Source organism: Cajanus cajan, chromosome 9, assembly GCF_000230855.2.
Source record: "Cajanus cajan strain Asha chromosome 9, NIPB_CcT2T_4, whole genome shotgun sequence".
Lineage (NCBI taxonomy): Eukaryota > Viridiplantae > Streptophyta > Magnoliopsida > Fabales > Fabaceae > Cajanus > Cajanus cajan.
Window position 1 is genome coordinate 34,675,688 of NC_138525.1, and position 21,243 is coordinate 34,696,930.

Consider the following 21,243-nt stretch of genomic DNA (forward strand, 5'->3'; position numbering starts at 1 on the left):
GGATTGGTGAGCCTTTTAATAAAATTGCTCGTTTGACAAGGTCTCAGTTTGAGAATAAGTCATTCTAGCAATCCATATTTTTAAACAAATAAAAGAGTCCAACCATCCTTCGCGAATGCCGAAAGCCCGTTTCGGGCCGGTGGCGACAATGAATGAACTTGAAGAGACTCGACTCGTTCGGGACAAGAATGCCGATGCTGCCCAAGTTTTTGAGACCGACGTCTCTAAACTCAAAGTTGAGCTAAGTAACTCAGAGGCCGAACTTCATGCTGCCAAGGTTGAGGTCTTGAAGAAATTTACTGCGGGTTTTGATGCTGCGATTGAGCAAGTGAAGTTCCTCCATGCGGACCTGGATGTTAGTGGTGTGGGGTACTTCAAAGAGATTGTTGATGGAGAGCTGGTGGATCCCCCCGAGGATGATTAGGTTCTTTGTTTAGGATGTTGTGTTTTCGCACCATTGTTAGATGTGTTTCAGAATGATTGTTGTGTTTTCCTTTTTGAGCTCAATGTGAACTTACTCCTTTTTTGGCACAATTCAAGGGAATGATGTTTTCCGAGTAATCTGAGCGTGTAACAATGAGGCCTCTTTCTTGTCTTCTGGCAATTCCCCCCGAGTCAGGTACGCAATGTAGGGTCCCATCCATGAGTCAAGTTCCTCTTGGATGAAAAGAACATTCCCCTGTGGCTCGTTAATACTTGGCTGTGTTAAGGTCTCTTGGATGACCGACCGAGTGGCTCCCGGCTTCTTCGTGCTGGCTAGCTTAGAGAGCAGATCAGCCCTCAAGTTTTGCTCCCGCGGTACGTGGTTGAGCGAGAACTCTCGAAAATTCTCCGATAGAAGTTTGACTTTTTCCAAGTATTTGGCTAGTTGAGGGTCCTTCGCTTGGAAAGTGCCCGCTACCTGCCCGGTGATTAACTGTGAATCGCTTCTAGCCGATAGACTTGTTGCCCCCATCTCCTTTGCCAGACCCATCCCCGCTAGCAATGCCTCATACTCGGCTTGGTTGTTGCTTGCTCGGAACTCAAAACGCAGTGACTGTTCTAATAGTATTCCTCCCGGTCCCTCTAACACTATCCCGGCTCCACTTCCTCCTAGATTTGAAGCGCCGTCCACCGATAGAATCCACTGGGTTTCGGTGATCGCGCCTTCCTCGGCTGGGGGGGTCAATTCTATCAGGAAGTCGGCTAATGCTTGAGCTTTGATTGCTCCTCTCGGTTCATACTTGATGGCGAACTCTGATAACTCGACTGACCACTTCATCATTCGGCCAGCCAGATCGGGTTTTTGTAGTACTTGGCGAATCGGATAGTCCGTCCGGATGACAACCTCATGACTCTGGAAATAATGTCTCAATTTCCTCGCCGTTATCAGTATTGCTAGGGCTAGCTTTTCAATCCTCTGGTACCTCGTCTCGGCTCCCTGTAATACCCTGCTTACAAAATAGATAGGAGTTTGGGAGCCTTCCCGCTCTTGTACAAGAACGGAACTGACTGCTCGGGCGGAGGCCGATATATAGATCAGCAACGGGAGGTTCAATCTCGGCTTTGTTAGAATCGGGGGCGACGCTAGGGATTCTTTGAGCTCCGTGAAAGCTTCTTCACACTCGGCTATCCAAGCAAAACGGTCATTCTTTTTCAGACACTGGAAGAGGGGCAAAGCTTTATCTACCGATCGAGACAGAAATCGGGATAGCGACGCCATTCTTCCAGTTAGCTGTTGGACTTCCTTTACGGTGGATGGGCTCCTCATGTTGATGATGGCCGAACACTTGTCGGGATTCGCCTCAATGCCGCGGTGCGTCAGTAGGAAACCAAGGAACTTTCCCGCCTGAACACCGAAAGAGCACTTCTCAGGATTCAGTTTGAGTTGGTACTTGCCAATGGTGTCGAACAATTCTTGCAAGTCGCCAAAGTGCCGACTGACGCTTTCCGACTTCACCACCATGTCATCTACATAAGCTTCCACATTCCGCCCTAGTTGATTCACAAGGACTTTGTCCATCAGTCGCTGATAAGTCGCCCCTGCGTTCTTCAGACCGAACGGCATAACCCTGTAGCAGAAATTGGCTTGATCGGCTATAAAAGCGGTCTTGTCCTCATCAGCGGGATGCATTCGGATTTGGTTGTACCCCAAGTAGGCATCCATGAAGCTTAGCAACTCGTATCCCGATGCTCCATCCACCAGGCAGTCTATGTTCGGCAGCGGGTACGAGTCTTTTGGGCAGGCCTTGTTAAGGCCGGTGAAGTCCGTACACATTCTCCACTTCCCGCTGCTCTTGCGCACCATGACTACGTTTGCCAACCAGGTCGGATATTGGATTTCTCGGACGTGTCCTGCCATCACTAACTTCCGCGTCTCTTCCGCGATAGCCCTTCGTTTTTCCTCACCAAACTTCCTTCTCTTCTGGATCACTGCCTTCGCGCTAGGGTCTATGGCTAGCTTGTGGCACAAGAAATTTGGATCAATTCCAGGCATGTCGCTGGAGTGCCATGCGAATGCCGACACATTGTCCTTTAGGATCGTCACCAATTTCTCTTCGTCTTCGGGAGTCAAAGAGGTACCTATCTTCACATTTCTCCCTTCCATTACCTCCACTTCTTTGACGTCTTCTGCTGGGGCGGGTCGGTGGTCGAACTGACCCATTCTAGGATCCAGTTCGACAGAGTGGACTTCCCTCTCTACCCGCTTAGTGTACAGTCGCCTTCGCGCCTTTAAACTATCCCCGTAGCATTTCCGGGCAACCTCCTGGTCCACCTTGAGAACCCCCACAGCGCCACTCGGCAACGGGTACTTTACCTTCAGATGGGGAGTAGACACTATTGCTCCCAGCTTGTTCAGAGTCGGCCTGCCGATCAGTATACTATACGATGACTGAGCATCGACCACCAAATACTGAACGAGCACCGTCTTCATCTGAGCTCCCTGGCCGAAGGTCGTTTCCAGATTGGCGTATCCCCTTGCGATGACCTGGTCTCCTGCAAAACCAACTAGAGTCCCTGCATAAGGAATTAGTCGGTCGTTAGGTATTTTCATCCCCTCAAAGGTTTCCCAGAATAAAATGTCTGCGGAACTTCCCTGGTCAATCAACACGCGCTTCACATTGTACCCCATGACAATCGCCGATACGACGACGGGGTCATCCTCATGAGGGGCTACTCCTTCGTAATCCGCGTCTGAGAACGAGATCTCAGGTTGAGATGGTCGCCTGAACTCCGACACCGTCAACACTGACCGAGTGTACCTTTTGCAGGCTGCCGAGGTAGTTCCCCCACCTGCGAAGCCTCCTGCGATGGTGTTGAAATCCCCATGGATGGGTTGCTGATGGGCTTCCGACACCTTTGCTGGCGCGTCTCTGGGAGGAGTCCTCTCTCTACGCCTATCCCTCCTAGTGTCATCTTGCGTGCGTCTGGGTTGCCTATCTGACGAGCTCCCCTCCTGCTTTCTCGCCACAAACTCCTTCAGTCGTCCCTCCTTGATCAAGCGCTCGATCTGTCTTCCCAAAACAAAACAATTTTCAGTTGAGTGCCCATGAGCCCTATGGAACTCACACCAATCGGTTTTGAAAGGGCCCAATTGACGCTCTGTCGCCGCCGGGAACTCAAACAACGATGCGCTATTGACATCGTGGAGTATCTGTCGCCTAGGTACAGTGAGTGGAGTGAACTTCTCTTCTTCATTGCTGCGCGTCCACTCGCCCCTTGACCGACCACCCTGATCGGCCTGCCTGTAGTTGCCGTCCTTCACGTTGTACCGGTCTCGTCGTTTGTTCCAGTCTGATCGCGGTCGAAGATGCTTGTTCCCCTCCTTATTGCTACCCCCGGCTTCTCGGTTCTCAGCTGTCCTTTTAATGATCTGGTTCTCCTCCGTCTTAATGTGGCTCAAGGCGAAAGCCCTCACCTCTGACATTGTTTGGCAATTCGCCCTTTCGAGTGCAATGTCGAAAGCTCTGGACCTCAAACCTTTCTGAAACGCGATGACCGCCATTCTCTCATCCACCGACGCTATCCTTAGAGCAACCTCATTGAATCTCTGCAGAAAATCCTTCAATGACTCCTCCCGTTGCTGCTTAAGATCAAATAAATCTGACGTGATCGGTGGCTTCTTCTTATTGGCAGCAAATTGAGCCATAAACAGCCGACTAAAGACGTCAAAGTCGGTGATGGATCGATCGGGGAGGCCACTAAACCAATCAAGCGCCGCCTTCTTGAGTGTGCCCATGAACAACTTGCAGCGGACTTCCATGCTTCCTCCACAGATCAACATTTGAGCCCGGAAGTCCGTCAAATGTTGACTGGGGTCCTGCGTTCCATCAAAGGGTTCGACCTGTGGTATCCGATGATCCCTAGGGATCATCTCGGCCTCTATGGCTTCCGAGAATGGTCGAAAGTCTCTAGGGACCTCCAGCATGATGTCCTCCTCCACAGTCCTGGTACTAGCTGATATTCTGGCCTGCATCTCATCCGCTCGTCTCCTGATCTCCTCGTTTTCTCGTTGGATGACCTCCTCTCTCTCCCTGGATCGCGCATTTTCCTCCCTTAAGCCATTGATCATGGCCATCATCTCCTCCATGGTTGGTGGTTGCGAGTTGTTGTTGTTGTTGCCGCCTCTTGCCATGGTAAAGTGTAGGTTTTTTGTGTTTCTTGGGGCGTAGGAAGAGTTTCACCGTAGCCCCACGGTGGGCGCCAAAATGTTCCGGCCAAGGGATGGACTAGGGTTTCTGCCTAGGTCGAGCCTCAAAGCCAGAGCATTCAAAAGTGTAATCTGCCTTCTCAACTCTAGGGTTTTGGGTTTTATAGTATGTCGCTCGTGGGCCTCTTGGGCCCCGAGAATGGCGGGATTTTGCTAACCGTTATTATCTCGATGGCGCGGGAATAAGGGGAACAGGTTTAGCCAGGTTCTGACCGACAGGAACCATGCCGAGGGCCCAGTCAGGGTTTAACCGACTGGGTCCATGCCGAGGGCCCAGTCAGGTTTTGACCGACGGGGTCCATACTGAGGGCCCAGACAGGTTCTGATTGGTTGGTCCCATGCCGAGGTGTCGAGAGAAATCCGATATGGGGTGCTCCCGTGTCAAGTCCGCTGAAAACCGAGCTCACCTTTGGGAAACTGGTTGAGTCACTAGCGAAGCCACCGTACGCATGTCCACCATCTCGGTATCCGACCGTAACCGTGAGGGCTTGAGGGAGTCGGCATCCGACCATGACGGTACACTTGCCTTCCAGCCCTAAGCCGTTAAGGCGAAAGGGCTTGGGGGAGTCGGTGTCCGACCGTAACCGTGAGGGCTGGAGGGAGTCGGTATCCGACCATGACGGTACACAAACAAAAATGAAAAGAAAATGTGAAAATGCAACAAAATAGGAGAAACACGAGCAACAAAGTAAAAACAAAGATGGCAAAGGAGCACAGCAAGCCAAAAAGAGAATGGAGTAGAAAGACATTGAGTGAGGAAGAGAATAGAGAGACATTTGGGAATGGAATTGAAACCCTAAACTTAAGAGGGGCGGCGGACTCCTAATTTTTTTGGGAGGCAGAGCCAAAATTATTTGCAAGGGGCGGGACGGGTTTGGGACTCATAAAGGAAGAGGGTTTGGGACTCATAAAGGAAGGATTTTATTTTATTATTTGTTTTCAAATTTTTTTAAACAAATTTTACATTAAATTATTAATTATAGTAATTTTTAACTAAGTTATTTAATTTTAGTTTTTACAATCATTTTTTTATTATTTTTATACTGAATTTAAATTTATTCCGTAACAGCCCAAAATTGTTGGGCCAGAGGCCCAATTGGTTTCCCAGAACGGGCCGTTTCAAAAGTGAAACGGGCCGTTCCGGAATAAGATAAATGCCCAAAACTGGAGAAGCAGAACGGGCCGTTCTGATTTCAGAATGGGTCGTTCTGCTGGTTGAGAACAGGTCGTTCTACTTCTCCAGTTTTGGGCATTTTTCTTACACCGGAACGGCCCGTTTCACTTTTGAAACGGCCCGTTCCGGGCTATCAATTGGTTACATATTCAACTTATTAAAAATCTAAATTTAAGATATTTCTATTTATCAAATTCATTTTTTTATATAAAATAACATAAATATAAATTATCGTTTCAATAATTTCTAAATTCATTTTTAAAAATTTAAATATATAATCATATTTTATTATAAATTCAATTTTAAAATTAGCTAATTTTGAATTTTGAAATTTATATAATTTTTATGGTTTTTTAATTACAAAAATTCAAATAACTAAATTTATGTTATTTTGAATATTTTATTTAGAAATTTGATTTCATTTGAGTTTTTTCCAAAAAAAAAATTATAAAAAAAATCTACAATAAATTATTACATTTAGTCATTTTTTTAATCTAAATCATGTTTACTCATTTTTAAAAAAATCAATTTAAACTTATTTATAACTTAACTAAAGATAAAAGAAATACAAAGGTTTTGGTCTCCACTTTATTAAAAAATAACCTCCATGTAGTAGTTTTGTTGGTTATCCAATTTTACAGTTTTTTTTATTTTTATAATAAAAATAAGACATAATTTAAAACAGATAAATTATTGACGGTTGAAAGAGGATGGAGCAAAGCAATTCTTACATTTCAAAATCAAAGTGTTTAGGGTTTATCAAATATGCATTCCAATTCATCACAGTAGTAGTACTTTCCATTTTCATTCGAATTAAATCTTTCATATAAGGTTCCCAACCTCTCCATGTTCTTGTTAATCGAATTCATAACGACCATGTGTTACTGTCAAACCCATGGTTGAGCCAAGTACTATGGTATTGATAAAAATTTATTCACTAGAGTGTGGGATTGTTTCTCATAATTTGTTAGATGACTCAATGAAGGGTTTCAAGATTTCTTGTTTTCTTATTTCTTTTCCTTCATTTAGAAGCAATTAAAGTTAAAAAAAATTAATTAAAAACTTGTAAATTATCCTTGTCACTTTTAAATCTAAATTACATTAATTTATAAGTTTGTTTTTAAACATAAAAAAAATTAAAAGATATTATTTTATTAACATAAAATAAGAAACTTTTAATTTTTTAACTAAAAATTTACACTTTAAAATTATAAAATTATGAAATTAGAAAGATATTTTTCAATAAACAACTAAAATAAAAAATAAGAAATCAATAACTTAGAAAAATAAATTGACACTTCTGATTTCTTTACTTTAATTTATAAGTTTTTTTAAAATTTATTATATTATAATTAAATTATTAAATTAAAAAATAAATATTTTAAACTTTTTTAATTACACATTCATTGTTAAATTTTTTAGCTAAAAAATTATATGCTTAATTGTATTTTTGATCTTTCAAGTATTGCAATTGTGCAATTTTAATTCCTAAGATTTTAATTGCATAATTTTAGATTGCAATTGTGCAATTTTAGTCCTTCAATTTTTAATTGAACAATTTTAGTCTATTAAATATCATAATTGTGTGATTTTAGTCTCTCATTAAAAATTTAATAATTTTACTATATATACATACATATATATATATATATATATATACAATATTTTAAAATTATATTATTTGTCTATTCAAATCAACGTATATTATAATTTTCATTAATATATCAAATTGTAACATCCCGAATTTTCTATTAGTATAATAGTTTATTATTACCAAATAAATAAAATTTATATATTATTATTTTTATAATATTATTGATAAATTAATATCAATAATATTATTAGTATATTTATAGATAAACTCATAATTTGATAAATATAACTTATTATATATTAATATACTTTTACAAAATTATAAGTATATTAATTATAAATATACATATCTTATCTAGTATATTTATATTTTTGTAAAATTATATTAACATATACTAAGTTATATTTATCAAATTATGAATTTATCTATAAATATACTAAAAATATTATTGATATTAATTTATTAGCAATATTAAATTATTAATAATATATACATTTTATTTATTTAGTAATAATAAATATATATCATTTGTTATATTAATAAAAATTATAGTATATGTTAACTTAAATAAGTAAATAATTATATAATTTTAAATTATTATATATATATATTAAAATTTTAAAATTATTAAATTTTTAATGGAAGACATTCAAATTGCACAATTATGATATTTGAGGGACTAAAATTGTTCAATTAAAAATTAAAGAACTAAAATTGCACAATTACAATTCTTTAGGGACTAAAATTATCCAATTAAAACCTTAGGGATCAAAATTGTACAATTACAATACTTGAGGGATCAAAAATGTAATTAAGCCAAAATTAAATTAATACTCTTTTTTTTTACTTCACAAGTTTTTTATAAATATTTTTAATAAATATCTTAATTTCTTATGCTCAAAATTGACAATTTTTTATTTAATCAAATAAATTTCATAATTTTTCAGTCCTTTAATGAAATAAAATATATTTAATTTTATTATTTTTTTAAAAAATATTTAACATATTTTCTTTAATTATGCATAATTCTTAAATATAAAAGTTTCATAAATAAAATTTAATATTTTGAGAGGGAACAATTCGTCACAAATTTTTTCACAAAATATTTTAACCTATTTGTGACGGAATTTTGAGAGGGAAAAATCCGTCACTAAATTTTTTTTAATTTAGTGACGACATTTATGACGGACGTTTTAGAGACGAAGTTCATTCCGTCACAAAATCCGTCACAAACATTTTTTTTTATTTAGTGATGAAATTTGTGACGGATTTTTAGAGACGAAAATTTTTCTGTCACAAAATTCGTCACAATTTTTTTTTTTAATTTAGTGACGAAATTTGTGACGGATTTTTAGAGACGAAATATATTCCGTCACAAAATCCGTCACAAAATTCAATAAATGCTAGTCCGTCACAAAACTAAAAATTCCCTCACAAAACGCGTCACTATTAGCGACGCTATTTTTTCCGTCACAAAATTCGTCACAAATATTAATTTTTCTAGTAGTGTTATCTTGCAAATAATCGATTATCTGGGCAATGTTAGGAGAAACTACCTTCTATAATAATCGATTATCTTGAAAATAATCGATTATCTATATCAGATTGTGTTTTAAAGGGATTTTGCTGATGCAAATAATTGATTATTTGCATAAATAATCGATTATTTGGGCGGTTTTTGAAATTTTTGAAACGTTTAAATGGTTTAATACGCGTCAAACCCTTGAAAGCTCCTATAACTCCCCCACTCAGAAGTTGTTAGGGCAAAACTTCTCAAAACCTCTCCTTCTCTCATTTTCTCTCATTTCCTCTCAAACCCAGAAACCCTAACTCTCTCAACTCTCTCATTTTCTTCATCTTCTTCAATACCCACCCATGGCATCCTCATCAAAGAGACCTAAGAAGCTTGAAGTGAGGGGGAGAAAACACCCTCTACCCTCTAGGCAACTGATTTCAAAGTGGTTTTCGGATGAGAAGACTCAAGAATACTACTTTGAGTGGTATGTTGGGCGAAGAATCATTCCTCCGAAGACTCTTAAGCTTGAATGGTTTAAGAATGAAGGTTTCAGTTTCCCAACCCTTCTAGAGCACCAAGAACTGGGCAAGTTTTTGGAAATGGAGGGTCCCTATTATCTTGAGTTGATCAGGTTATTTCTCTGTTTTGCCACAAGCAATGAGGGTATCAGGCAATCGGTGGTGAAAGGAAAAATGATTAAGTTGGACGGGCCAACTTTGAAGGCTACTGCGGGGCTAAGTGGCTCGGGACGAGAGAAACCCCAACCCTTCAATTTTGGGGATTTTGAAGAACTGACGACCTTCCGGGACTGTCAAAAGAATCCGGTGAATACCAATTATGAGAAATTCCTGGCGGGAGGTATGAAAAATAATTCCTGTTTAATTTCTTTCATTATTTCTTGGATGTTGAAACCTCGTTTACATAACCATGCCCAAATGTCAAGAGATGACATTCTGTTGATGCATGTGATTAAAAAGAAAATCAAGATTGATTGGGTATCAGTCGTTAATGATTGTATGTGGAAGGAAAGACGGAAGGAAGATGGACCAATTCTGTATGCTCTGTTGTTGTCAAAGATTTTTGAAAATGCAGGTGTGGACTTGACAGGGGAAAGAAAAATAATTTTACATGCTTCGAACAAGATTGAGAAGTCTTCCTTGCATCACATGGGGATGCTTAAACAGAAAGATAAATGGGTGTTCAAAGGAGATGTACCCCCGACCCCTGAGCCAGCAACCGATGAAGACGGTGTTCCGTCACATGATGAGGATCATCCACCACAGGTGGAAGCTGAACCTGGCAGAGAACCAGAAGCTGAGCCAAAACCATTTTCACCCTTTGAGCAAATCATAATAAATAAACTTGATGCGGTGATGAAAATGTCAAAAAGACATGAGTCTTTATTTTCTGGTATTCTTGACAGGTTTGATGATCTTGATCATGAGGTGAAGCTGCTCAAGACTCACCTAGGCATACCTGAGAATGAAGATTGATTTCTGTTCTGTTCTAATGATTAGTTTTAATTAGGTTTTTAAATTCTGTTTTTGAACTATCATTTTCGATTTGGTTGTAATGTTTTAAATTTCAGAACAATTTTAATGCTTTCTGGTATTGAACAATTTAAATTCTGGTGAAATTTGAAGTTTATATTGCTGATATGATGGTTTGATTATGGTACCAGATTCTGTTTCGATTGGCTGGTGCATTGATGCTCTGTTTTTTAGCATATATGTGTTGATGTTCTGTTTTTAATTGTCATATTTTTAATGAGCCATGGTTGATTGATGATCATAATGTTCTGTTTTGGGTTAAAAAATTCTAAGTTGTGTTTTCAAATAATTATGGTTGAGATGGTGTTGTTCACAAAGATTGAATCTCAAGCCTATGTTATGTTATACTTGGTTTGGTATGATTCTGAGCACTTAAGGAATGTGCATATGGCTTATATTGTGTGAAACATAGCTTGATTTGTTTTTGATAATGCCAAAGGGGGAGAAAGGTTGTGTGTATGTAGTTGTTGTTTTTACAGGTATTGTGCTTGTATGTGTGTATGTTTTTGCAGGTTGTGTATGTTGAAATTAGAAGCACAAATGGTTGAAGCCTAGATTGGTTGTCATCATCAAAAAGGTGGAGATTGTTGATCTTAGAGGAGCTTGAAGCTTAAAGGAGTTTTGATGATCAAAAAATATGTGTCAAGGACAACTACAAACAATAACAACTTAGAAGCACAAAAACAAAGTCAAAGAAAATGTCAAAGAAAATGCTATGTAATAGGGATTAGTATATAAATTGTTTTGAATGAGTTTATATGTTGTGTGTGCTTGGTGTGCTTTGTGCATGAGAAAAATCTATATCTAAACTAAGTAGAGAGTGTATGATGATGAGTTAAGAAGATTAGAAAGTTATTTTGAGGCTTAAAATGAAGTTTTGAAAACTAACTCAAAATAATCGATTATCGTTAAATATAATCGATTATTCCAGCAATAGGCAAAATGGGATGCCTTGCTGCAATAATCGATTATTTGCCAAATAATCGATTATCCCAGAAATAACTCTCTGGAAAAATCGATTATCCAGCAAAATAATCGATTATATTGTTCTTGGTTGGTTTCCAGAAAACCTGAAGAACAAAATAATCGATTATTCCTTAAAATAATCGATTATCTGGGTCTCAGACTTTTATAAATAGTTTGAACTTTTAGAAACTTCAGACATGAGTTAGAACTGAGAATCAAATTTAGAAAAGCGTTTTTGTGGAGTCTTTGTGACAATCTTGGAGAGTTTTCTTTGTGAATCCAAGAAGAAAAACATTTGTGAAAAACTTTGTTAAAAGATCATCATCATCATCATAATATTCTTGAAAGGGGAAGATTAAGATTTGCTTCTGAATTCCAGGTGAATTCGTTCCTTTATTCTGTGTGAATACTTGTAAAATCTTAAGAAGGGTTTCTCAAGTGGTAAGGTTTCTTGTAGTGGGTTTCTAAAAAGGGTGCTTTCTTGAGGTCAAGAAAGTGGTTATCTTTAGTGTTGAAGTATATGCATGTGTGGTGTGCTTGTAAACCTTCTTCATTGAGATAGTGGAACAAATCTTGATCAAGTGCTGATTAAGGACTGGATGTAGGTCACATGTGGAGTGGCTGAACCAGTATAAAAGACTTGTGCAATCTTCTTCTACCTTTATCTTTTACTTTGAGTAATATCTTGGTTGAACATTAAAGAAGATAATTCTTGATTAACATATGTGTGTGAATATTGATGGTTTAATCTGAATTTAAAGCATTAGATTTGAACCTCATTATTTTGTAATCAAGAAAACATATAGCATTCATTTTACTATAAACAAGTCTTTGAAGAAACTTCATTGAAAATTCAGTCTTAGAAAAGTTTAAGTGAAATAAAGATCCTAAATACTTTGAAATTTTTTAAAGGGTCATAGAATCCAATTCACCCCCCCTTCTTGGATTGTGCCATTCTTTTCTAACAGGTCTAAGTATACAAGTTGCACTATCAAGGGAGGTGAGCTACAAGGAGCCATTTAATAACCAAGCCTTTTCAACTGGAAATTACTAAACCCCCTTATGCTTGCCTCATAAATCAAATTTTCATACAAGTCAAGTCAAGTAATAGTGTGTGTGTGCACGAAACCTTTAGTAGGCAAGGAAGCCTTCTAAATGAACTTTGGAAACGTTCCTAATTACAAATGGAAAATAAACTAACGAAGAAAAGTAATTAGAGTATACACTAGTTGGATTCCCTAGGATAGAAGTCCAAGTGGCACTAAGAGTATCTTAAACCACTTCCACAAGTACTAAACGTTCTTGATGAAAGCAATTAAACTAGAAGAATCCTAGTGGAAGCCTAAATGACACTTAAAGTCCTTTGGCAACACTTCCACAAGTACTAACCGGTTTTAAATCTTTATTTAAAACTATTTAGGAAGTGGTGGGATTAAGCAAAATATTTTCCCAAAACAACCACTCCTAAATGTGAGTATGTGCTAACAAAAGAAAGCAAGAGATTAACCCAAAGATAGGGCTAATGAATTATAATTAAAATGAGATTTAATACAAAGAAATTTGGAAAAATTCACAAAATAGAAAATAGAATTTAGTGACAGTTTTGGTGACTGATTTGGTGACCGATTTGGAGTCCATGGTACTGTTCCTCATAGATCTGTTGTAAAAGTTGGTATCTAAAGGTGCAGGCTTACCTTGTTGGAACAGTGGTAACGAAATCCGTCACAAAAGTGGTCGCTAATCTAGTCTCAAATTTGATCCAGAATCTGTTGCTGATTCCCGTCTCTAATTTTGTCTCTAAGTTCGTCTCTAAATCTATCACCTAAAACAAAAAAAAAAAAAAAATTCTTGGCTGCAAAATGAGCAAACAAGTGAGCCTTTCCAATGTGTTTCACTCAAGGATTTTATTACCTTAATCTCCCTCAAGTTGTAGCCTCTTTGAGATGAATATAATGTGTCTCAATTATCCCCTCTTTTCCAAGTGTAATGACTTGAAAATGGAACTAATCTTTACCAAGACTTAACAACCATCAAGAGAATGTGGAGTCCAATAAAATAAATTCTAAAAATGCACAATTAGAATAGGCTAAACTCAAATAGGAATTATTATGACAAACTCAAAGAAAGCCAAGAAAGACACAAAGCAACAATTAAGGGACAATTTCAACACTAGCACTCAAAGGAATAGTCCTAAGAATGGCTCTAGAGTTAATTACAAAATTAAAACAAATTTTTTGCTATTATTTTGAATATTTGGAAAAAATTTTCCAGCCACTGGACAAAAATTAAACCTCAAAGAAAATTACACAAAATTTCAGGGCCAAGTGCTCTAAACTTGTTTTATTTTCTCACTTTGTTTTTCTAGATTTTGTTCTTTTGTTTTCTTTTTTCTTTTGTTGCCTTCTTGGCTCTTTTTTTTATATACTAAATATGAGCACTTTAAAAATAGAGGCCAAAAAAGGATATAAAAGGTTTCCAAGTGGTTGAGAAAAGAGGAATAAGAAGTGTAAGTGTACAAGTCAAATTTCAATCACACTAGTTACTAGTTTTGCTACTAGTTTGTTTTTCTTTTTGTACACTTTTGATTTTAATTTTTGTTACATTTCTTACTCTGTTTTGTTTTTCCAAAATAAGCACGCAATACACAAGACAATAACGGAACAAACAAGTTGAAACAAGAACAACACAAAAGCTTAAGAGAGAAGTTACCAAAGAGACTTAGCTCTTGATACCAAATGGTGGAGAAATTGTAGAGAAATCGGATTGATGTGATTCCTCTCCAAGCTCCTCCCTAGACCTTTGACTCATTAGTTCTCCTTAAGCTTTTCTGAAGACTTCAATGGAGGAAGAGACTTCAGAACTCACCAACAATGGTGAAGAACACTCTCAAGTGGCGTCACTCCTTGGAGGAAGATTAGCCACTTCAATCCTCACCACACTCTTGCTTGAAGAGGATAAGAGGAATGGATGGATATCAAAAAGGTTTGGAACTTTTGGAAGAGAGAAAGTTCAGAAGAAATTTTGGAATTCCCTCATAAAATCATCAAAAGTGTTTACAAAAGAAAAAGACTTATATAGTGAGGAGGTGGCTTATGGTGCAAGCTAAGCTAACTATGGTTCAAGGAGAACCATGGTTAGCCTTCTTATATTCAAGCTAACCTGTCTAGTAACTTGGAAACTTGTGGAACAAGCTTTAGCTTCAAAGCTTGGGGAGCAAGCCAAATATTAGAAGCTTGTAGCACAAACTATCCAAGTGTGTGGGAGAAGTTAGACACAAACTATCCAAAAATGTTGGATTTGGCTTAGTTAGGTTCACCTAAGGAAGGTGAGACCTAGTTAAGTCAAGTCCTTGGATTAAATGGAGCAAAATAAGTCTAATATGTAAAAATTGGCTTAGGCCCACTACAGGCCCAATTGCTAGCTTTACCTACAGTCTTTGCTATTTATTACCCCACTTCTACTACTAAAAATATGAAAAATAATGACCTTGAATACAAGGTTAAATGGAGAAAAAGTCTCCAAATAACATACTCTAAAATCCTAAAGGAATGACCTACAATAAGGAAAAGAGTGTCTTATAAATACAAAGGCAAAATACACTTGTACAAGTACTACTATGTACAAATATTTACAATATATTTACAATGGAAGCTTAGGGACTAACAAGAGGAATCAAGCTTAGGAACTAATAAGAGGAATCATACTTAGTGCTCATGAATACTATAGGTCTGTGAAACACCTCCTTTGTAGAAATCTCCTGTAATTTCTTAGTCATGGACCTAGTTAAAGGCCTAATATGGTCTTCAAGTGTTTGGTCTGTGGTGGTCCTCCATCACCTTGTGAACCCAAATGGGTTATAATGCATGAAAACAAAAGAAAAACCTCAAGGATCTAATTGAGGGTTTTAAGTTGTTGGGGTTATCATTAAAGTCTTAATAACCTTGTTGAGATGATATAGAATAAAAGTATTGACTTTACAATAATAATTTAAAAACTATATTTAAGATGATTTAGAATTAGTTAATAATATAAAAATATTTATCCAAAAAATACATTATATATAAATTTTAAATGTTTCATTTAATAACTATATTACTCAAACTTTAATTTTATATTGATAACGAAGTATAATTAAATTTATTGAAATAATAAATTTTTTAAAATAATATAACCATATATAACAATCCCGTTTTATTTTTCAAATTTACTTTTTCTTATATGTATGCGGGGAGGGTTTCCTTCTAAACTTGGTAAGCATCTCCTTAGTTTCAAGGAGTTCAAAGTTTAAAACACATTTTGGAAAAACATGATGAAGGAGGTGGATGTTGTGGGAGAAATTGAACGTCTGTCTTCACTTTTGGACGAGGATGGCAAACCCAAAAGAACAGGTCCATTTCTTAGACGAAATCTTCTTCATCACAGCATCACTTCACTTTATTCCTTCTTCATTTGCATATTTCAGTTTTAAACTAAAATGAGCATATTATAGTCTCCACGTAAAAAAGGGTCTCTTTTTACTTTTTCTTTCTTTCTCCGAATTATCTGCATGTGATTCTCTGTTCTCCTTTGGCAAATTGTTATTTGGCTGGAGCATCTCCTTTAAACACTCTTTCTAGTTTTAAATTTGAAAAAAAATAAAAAAATCAGTGTATATATTAAGAAAGGTTCGTTGATTTTAGTTTGGTATTGTAAATTGGTTGAGAATAGTAGAATACTTTGCGATTCTTCTACTGCAATTGTGGGTATTAGATTAATTAGAAATAACTTCTTTTTCTTGCAGATGCTTGAGAGATTAGAAAATTATTTTAAAATAGAAATATATATATATATATATATATATATATATATATATATATAAAAAATTAAGATTAACTGTCAATTTAGATACAAGTTTATAAGTATTTTTATCTTTATTTTAATAAAAAAAATATCCTAAAAAATACTTGTAATTTTTATTTAGGCAGGTTCTAAATAATCTATACATCGGACTAGTAAATATAATGAGTTAATCACCTATATATTGTCAGTGTAAAGTTATTTTACACTAGTAACTAATTATATTTTTTAATTGTGTCATGTCCTAGATTTACTTTTAACAGTGACATGACACAATTAAATAATAGAGTTAATTATCTATACACTACCAGTGTAAAGTTTTTTTTACACTGACAACCAATTATATCTTTTAATTGTGTCATGTCACTGTTAAAAGTAAATATGTTTATAGTGACATGACACAATTAAAAAATATAATTGGTTGTCAGTGTAAAATTTTTTTTACATTAGTAGTGTATATGTAATTAACTCTAAAAGATATAATTGGTTGCCAGTATAAAAAATCTTTACACTAGTAGTATATAAGTGATTAACTCAAATATAATAATAAAAATATATAATAGATATTCGACCAACATGTAAATTAGTTGACAATAGATTTTCTTAGTTCAATAAATTTTGGATTTTATTTTTATATTTGATTATGTTAAATATTTTTTAAAAAAAATTTACTCATGATAGTTTAGTCCAATGAAAAAAAATTACTTTCGATAAATGAGTGTGAACGTCACTTAAAAAAGACTTGTTATAGGTAAGTAAATTTTCTCATATTTACTGTAGTAGATATTTTTCCCGTCTCACAATGACTGCAATTATAACATGAAAAATATCAAAATGATATATGCTCTCGCTTTTCAATATTATATATTTTTAATTTATTCTTTCATAAATTATTCAACTACAATTAGAAGTAATGCATTTAATTATTGGTTGACTATTTTAGTAAAATTGTATATAAAAAATATTTATTATTATTTTTAATATGTTTGTCAAACCCTTAAACAAGTCAAATAGAAAGGCTCATGACCTATGTAACCATGATATGAAAACTACACTAATGATAATTAATGCATAAGTATATAAAAGTTTTTTTTTCACTTCTTACTATCCTGTTGGTTTTTATTATAGAATACAATTTATAAAACAAAATTGGTTATTTTCATGATACATTTTAAAATTTATAAAGATCATTAATTTTTGTTTTTACTATTTATCCTAACTAAAAATTGTGAGTATTTGTGTTTTTACTATAAAATAATGAGAAAAAGTTTGTGAGTATTGGTAAGGATTTAAAAAAAAAAAAGTTTGAATTCTCTTTTGAAAGTTATCTGAATGGAATGTATTTAGAATTTTTTTTAAATAGTGTATACATCCTAATTTGAATATCCTTATATGACAACTTAAGTCAATTATTATTGATATTAGTATATAAGTAATATTCTTTTAAAAAATCAACAAATAAAAATTACATAAGCAGTGTATTACATCTCTTATAAGAATTTAATAATAAATAATAAAGAAGAATAGCTATTTTACAGTAGTATTGTTTTTAAAACTCAATAAAAACAACTATTAAAATAGGACTTCTGATTCTACAACTGGAGTACAATAAATAAATTTACATGAGCTTTTACTTTGCTTTGACAATCGGTTCAAAGTTCAAACTAATTATGATTTTCTTTTATAAAAATTGATTTATTTAAGTGTATTCAATTAATGCAGGGGAATCAGTGTATCACTAATAAGGCTCTTAATGATTCATGTTGACTTTGGTTACATTTTTATGTTATTTATTTTCAGTTATCGATAGAGACATGTATCCTCTTTTCCAAGAATAAAAAAAATATACAAAGAATTAAAAATAAATACTATTTTAACTTTTAATATAAAATTAATTATGTTATTTATATTTATAATAATATATTTTAATATATTATCGTACTACGTCTTTTTAATGAAAAATAAATAATAAAATTAATTTTGTAAAACTATTACTCTTTTTATTTATATATTAATTTTTAATTTCTGTAAAATGAATGAGTTTTTATTATGGTTTTTATATAATTTTTTTTAATCTCTTTAAATTTTGTAAACATTATTTTTGGTTTTCAATAAAATAAGCAAATTTTAGTTTTATTTATTATAAAATATATTTTTTTTCATCTCTAAAATTTTAAGTCATATTTGTTTCTAATGATTATTTTAAGGTATATATACAATACTTATTTTAAGAATTTATTATTAAAAAAAATAGAGGTATCTCATATGGATAAAATATCATAAATACTTATGAGTATAATTACATTATTTTATAATGAATACATAAATAATAAATACAATTTGCATTTATAGAGACCAATCTTCAATATATAATTATTAAAAATATATTTAAACCCTTTTATAATTAATTAGTTAATGGGATGAAGGGAATAAAAGTTTTTAAATGAATAATAAATTATAAAAATATTGATAGTTTTGGAACGAAAGAGTACATGTATACTCATAAGTATCTGGACTGTTTTCTGCACCAAATTAATACTCCTATATAAGCAAATATGAAATTAATACTCAAATTAATACTCAGATACTTGTTACTGTGCGTCCAGATGAATATTTTGTAATATAATTATTTATAAAATTATTTTATTTTTATTTTATAAATATTATAATCATAATACATATAATTTCCATATCATAAACATTTTGTGTATATTTTAAATATTATACTTTATTATATTCATGTATATATATATATATATATGGCGTTATTTTTAAACTATAGTAACTTGATCTGACAATATGATACAGTGAAAATTCATAAATTTTATTATATATTTCTTCCCTCTCGAAGTTTTAATTTTTAGCCATTTTTACAATTGTTATTTTAAGAATTTGAAAGCTTAATTAATATGTTTGTCTCAATTGTACAATTATGTAATTTACACTTTCTATATCAAATGTTTACTTATAACTTTCAAAAAAAAAAAAAAGTAATAGAATTGAGATTTGAGATATTAAAATAAGAAGTTTCAATCTAAATTTACACTACGAAGTACTATTTTCTTGTGTGACAACAAAAACAAAGCTAGCCTCTCACATGAATTTGATTAATTCAAAGTTTTCCCTTATTGTTAAGATGCCTGTGTACTAATTAAGTCATCTTTTGGAGTATATCATCTTAACTTAGCTTGTTTGAGTCTCGAAGGAGTATCTATGCTATGAGTGTACTACTTTGGACTCATCAACGTACACTTTTCAAAATCTCAATTATATATGTGGCCTAAGTAATGACTCTTATTATATGCTAGTATATATATATATATATATTTCTACTAGTTTTTCTACAAATTCTCTTTCATACTAATTGAAGAAATATTAAATAAAAACTAAATATGCTCTACGTATTCGTTTGTCTCGATGTCAATTTGTAATCTTTTCACTAAAAGCAATGATGTTATAGACTTATAGATTCTTCGTAAATAAACAAATTTGACTTGATTTTATTATTAAACGTGTGTATTGGATGTATCTCCACATAAACACATAATACTTTGAAAACAAAAAAAATATACTTGGTGTTTACCCTATTTAAAAATTAGGAAAAATTTATAACAAAAAAGTTAGAAAAACATTAACTAGTTTATGCGCTAATTAAAAATGTAATTAAAAAATCATATATTTTTCTTGATTGAAACTAGAGCTGTCAAAACAGGTCACTCGGCCCGGCCCGGTCTAGCCCACCACAGGTTGACTATTTGGTGGGTCAACTCAACCCGGTTCATTTATATTTTAGACTACATTCATATATATATATATATATATATATATATATATATATATATATATATATATATATATATATATATTTACTTATATATGAGTTCGAAAAAGTATATGTTTTGCTTATATATATGAAACCTCACACCACACAATTTTGGAGAATGTCAATAAATTTTAAGTATGACTAATCTAAATCAAGTAATTAATATAATTTTATATATTAATATAAAGGAACAAGGTTGTAGAGTAATATATATACATAGAGAGAGATACAATTCTGACCTCATAAATTAATCAGTCAAAATAAATTATGCTTAAATTTAAATTATAAGAGGAATTCATCAGTGATTTCTCTAACAATGGTCAATCTCCTTGTGATACTAAAATGGAGAATCCTTTAACAGAAAAGCGCAGTTTAGCTTCACCTCAAAATGTTCCTTTTCAAAAGTTTAGTGAGTCAAAAACATGTAGTTGTCACAATTGCTGACAAACATACTTAGATACATGGGATTATTTATTAGACTTCAGTGTACTCATGTCTAGAAAATGTATTAATCAATAAAAGAATTCTAGAATAAACAATATGTATGCATGCAAAAGATGAACACAAGTTATCACATATTCAAAGACAATTTTATGTTTACTCAATATAGACATGGTTGTTGAATGAGTATGAATAATATTAAATGTAAAACAATTATACAACATCACTTGTGTTTCTCTCTCTTCATTACTTCATTATTAATAATATCTCTCTTCACTATAAAGAAAGGGATGGAAAAAGATAAATACAAAAGTAATGTATAATTTTCGTTGTAATGTAGCATTACCCCATGAGTCTTGTGTGAGTAATATTAGTTTCAATGAGAAATAATCAGGTACAGCATGGACAGCAAGCGCACATATAATAACAGCAGTGATTGGTGTTGGAGTGTTGTCTTTGGCTTGGGCCATGGCCCAGTTGGGATGGATAATTGGCATATCCTCAATCTTGCTCTTTGCAATTGTCAATCTCTATACTTCAAATCTTCTAGCAGATTGTTATAGATCACCAGATCCTGTCACTGGCAAGAGGAACTGCACTTACATGGAGGCTGTGAGAATCAACTTAGGTATGTAATTAATTGCCGAATCTCA

The 21,243-nt window shown here is 33.8% G+C and overlaps 1 protein-coding gene across 1 annotated transcript; it reads right to left on the reverse strand.

Moving 5' to 3' along the window:
• Window positions 1-535: 535 nt before the first annotated feature.
• LOC145952089 (uncharacterized) lies at window positions 536-4,615 on the reverse strand. The gene has a single exon (XM_083064314.1). The coding sequence runs from the start codon at window positions 4,613-4,615 to the stop codon at window positions 536-538; it is 4,080 nt and encodes a 1,359-aa protein (XP_082920440.1).
• Between the last annotated feature and the right edge of the window lie 16,628 nt (window positions 4,616-21,243).

Coding starts and splice junctions, on each gene's coding strand:
- LOC145952089 (XM_083064314.1), bottom strand. CDS start 4,615: ATGGCAAGAGGCGGCAACAACAACAACAACTCGCAACCACCAACCATG.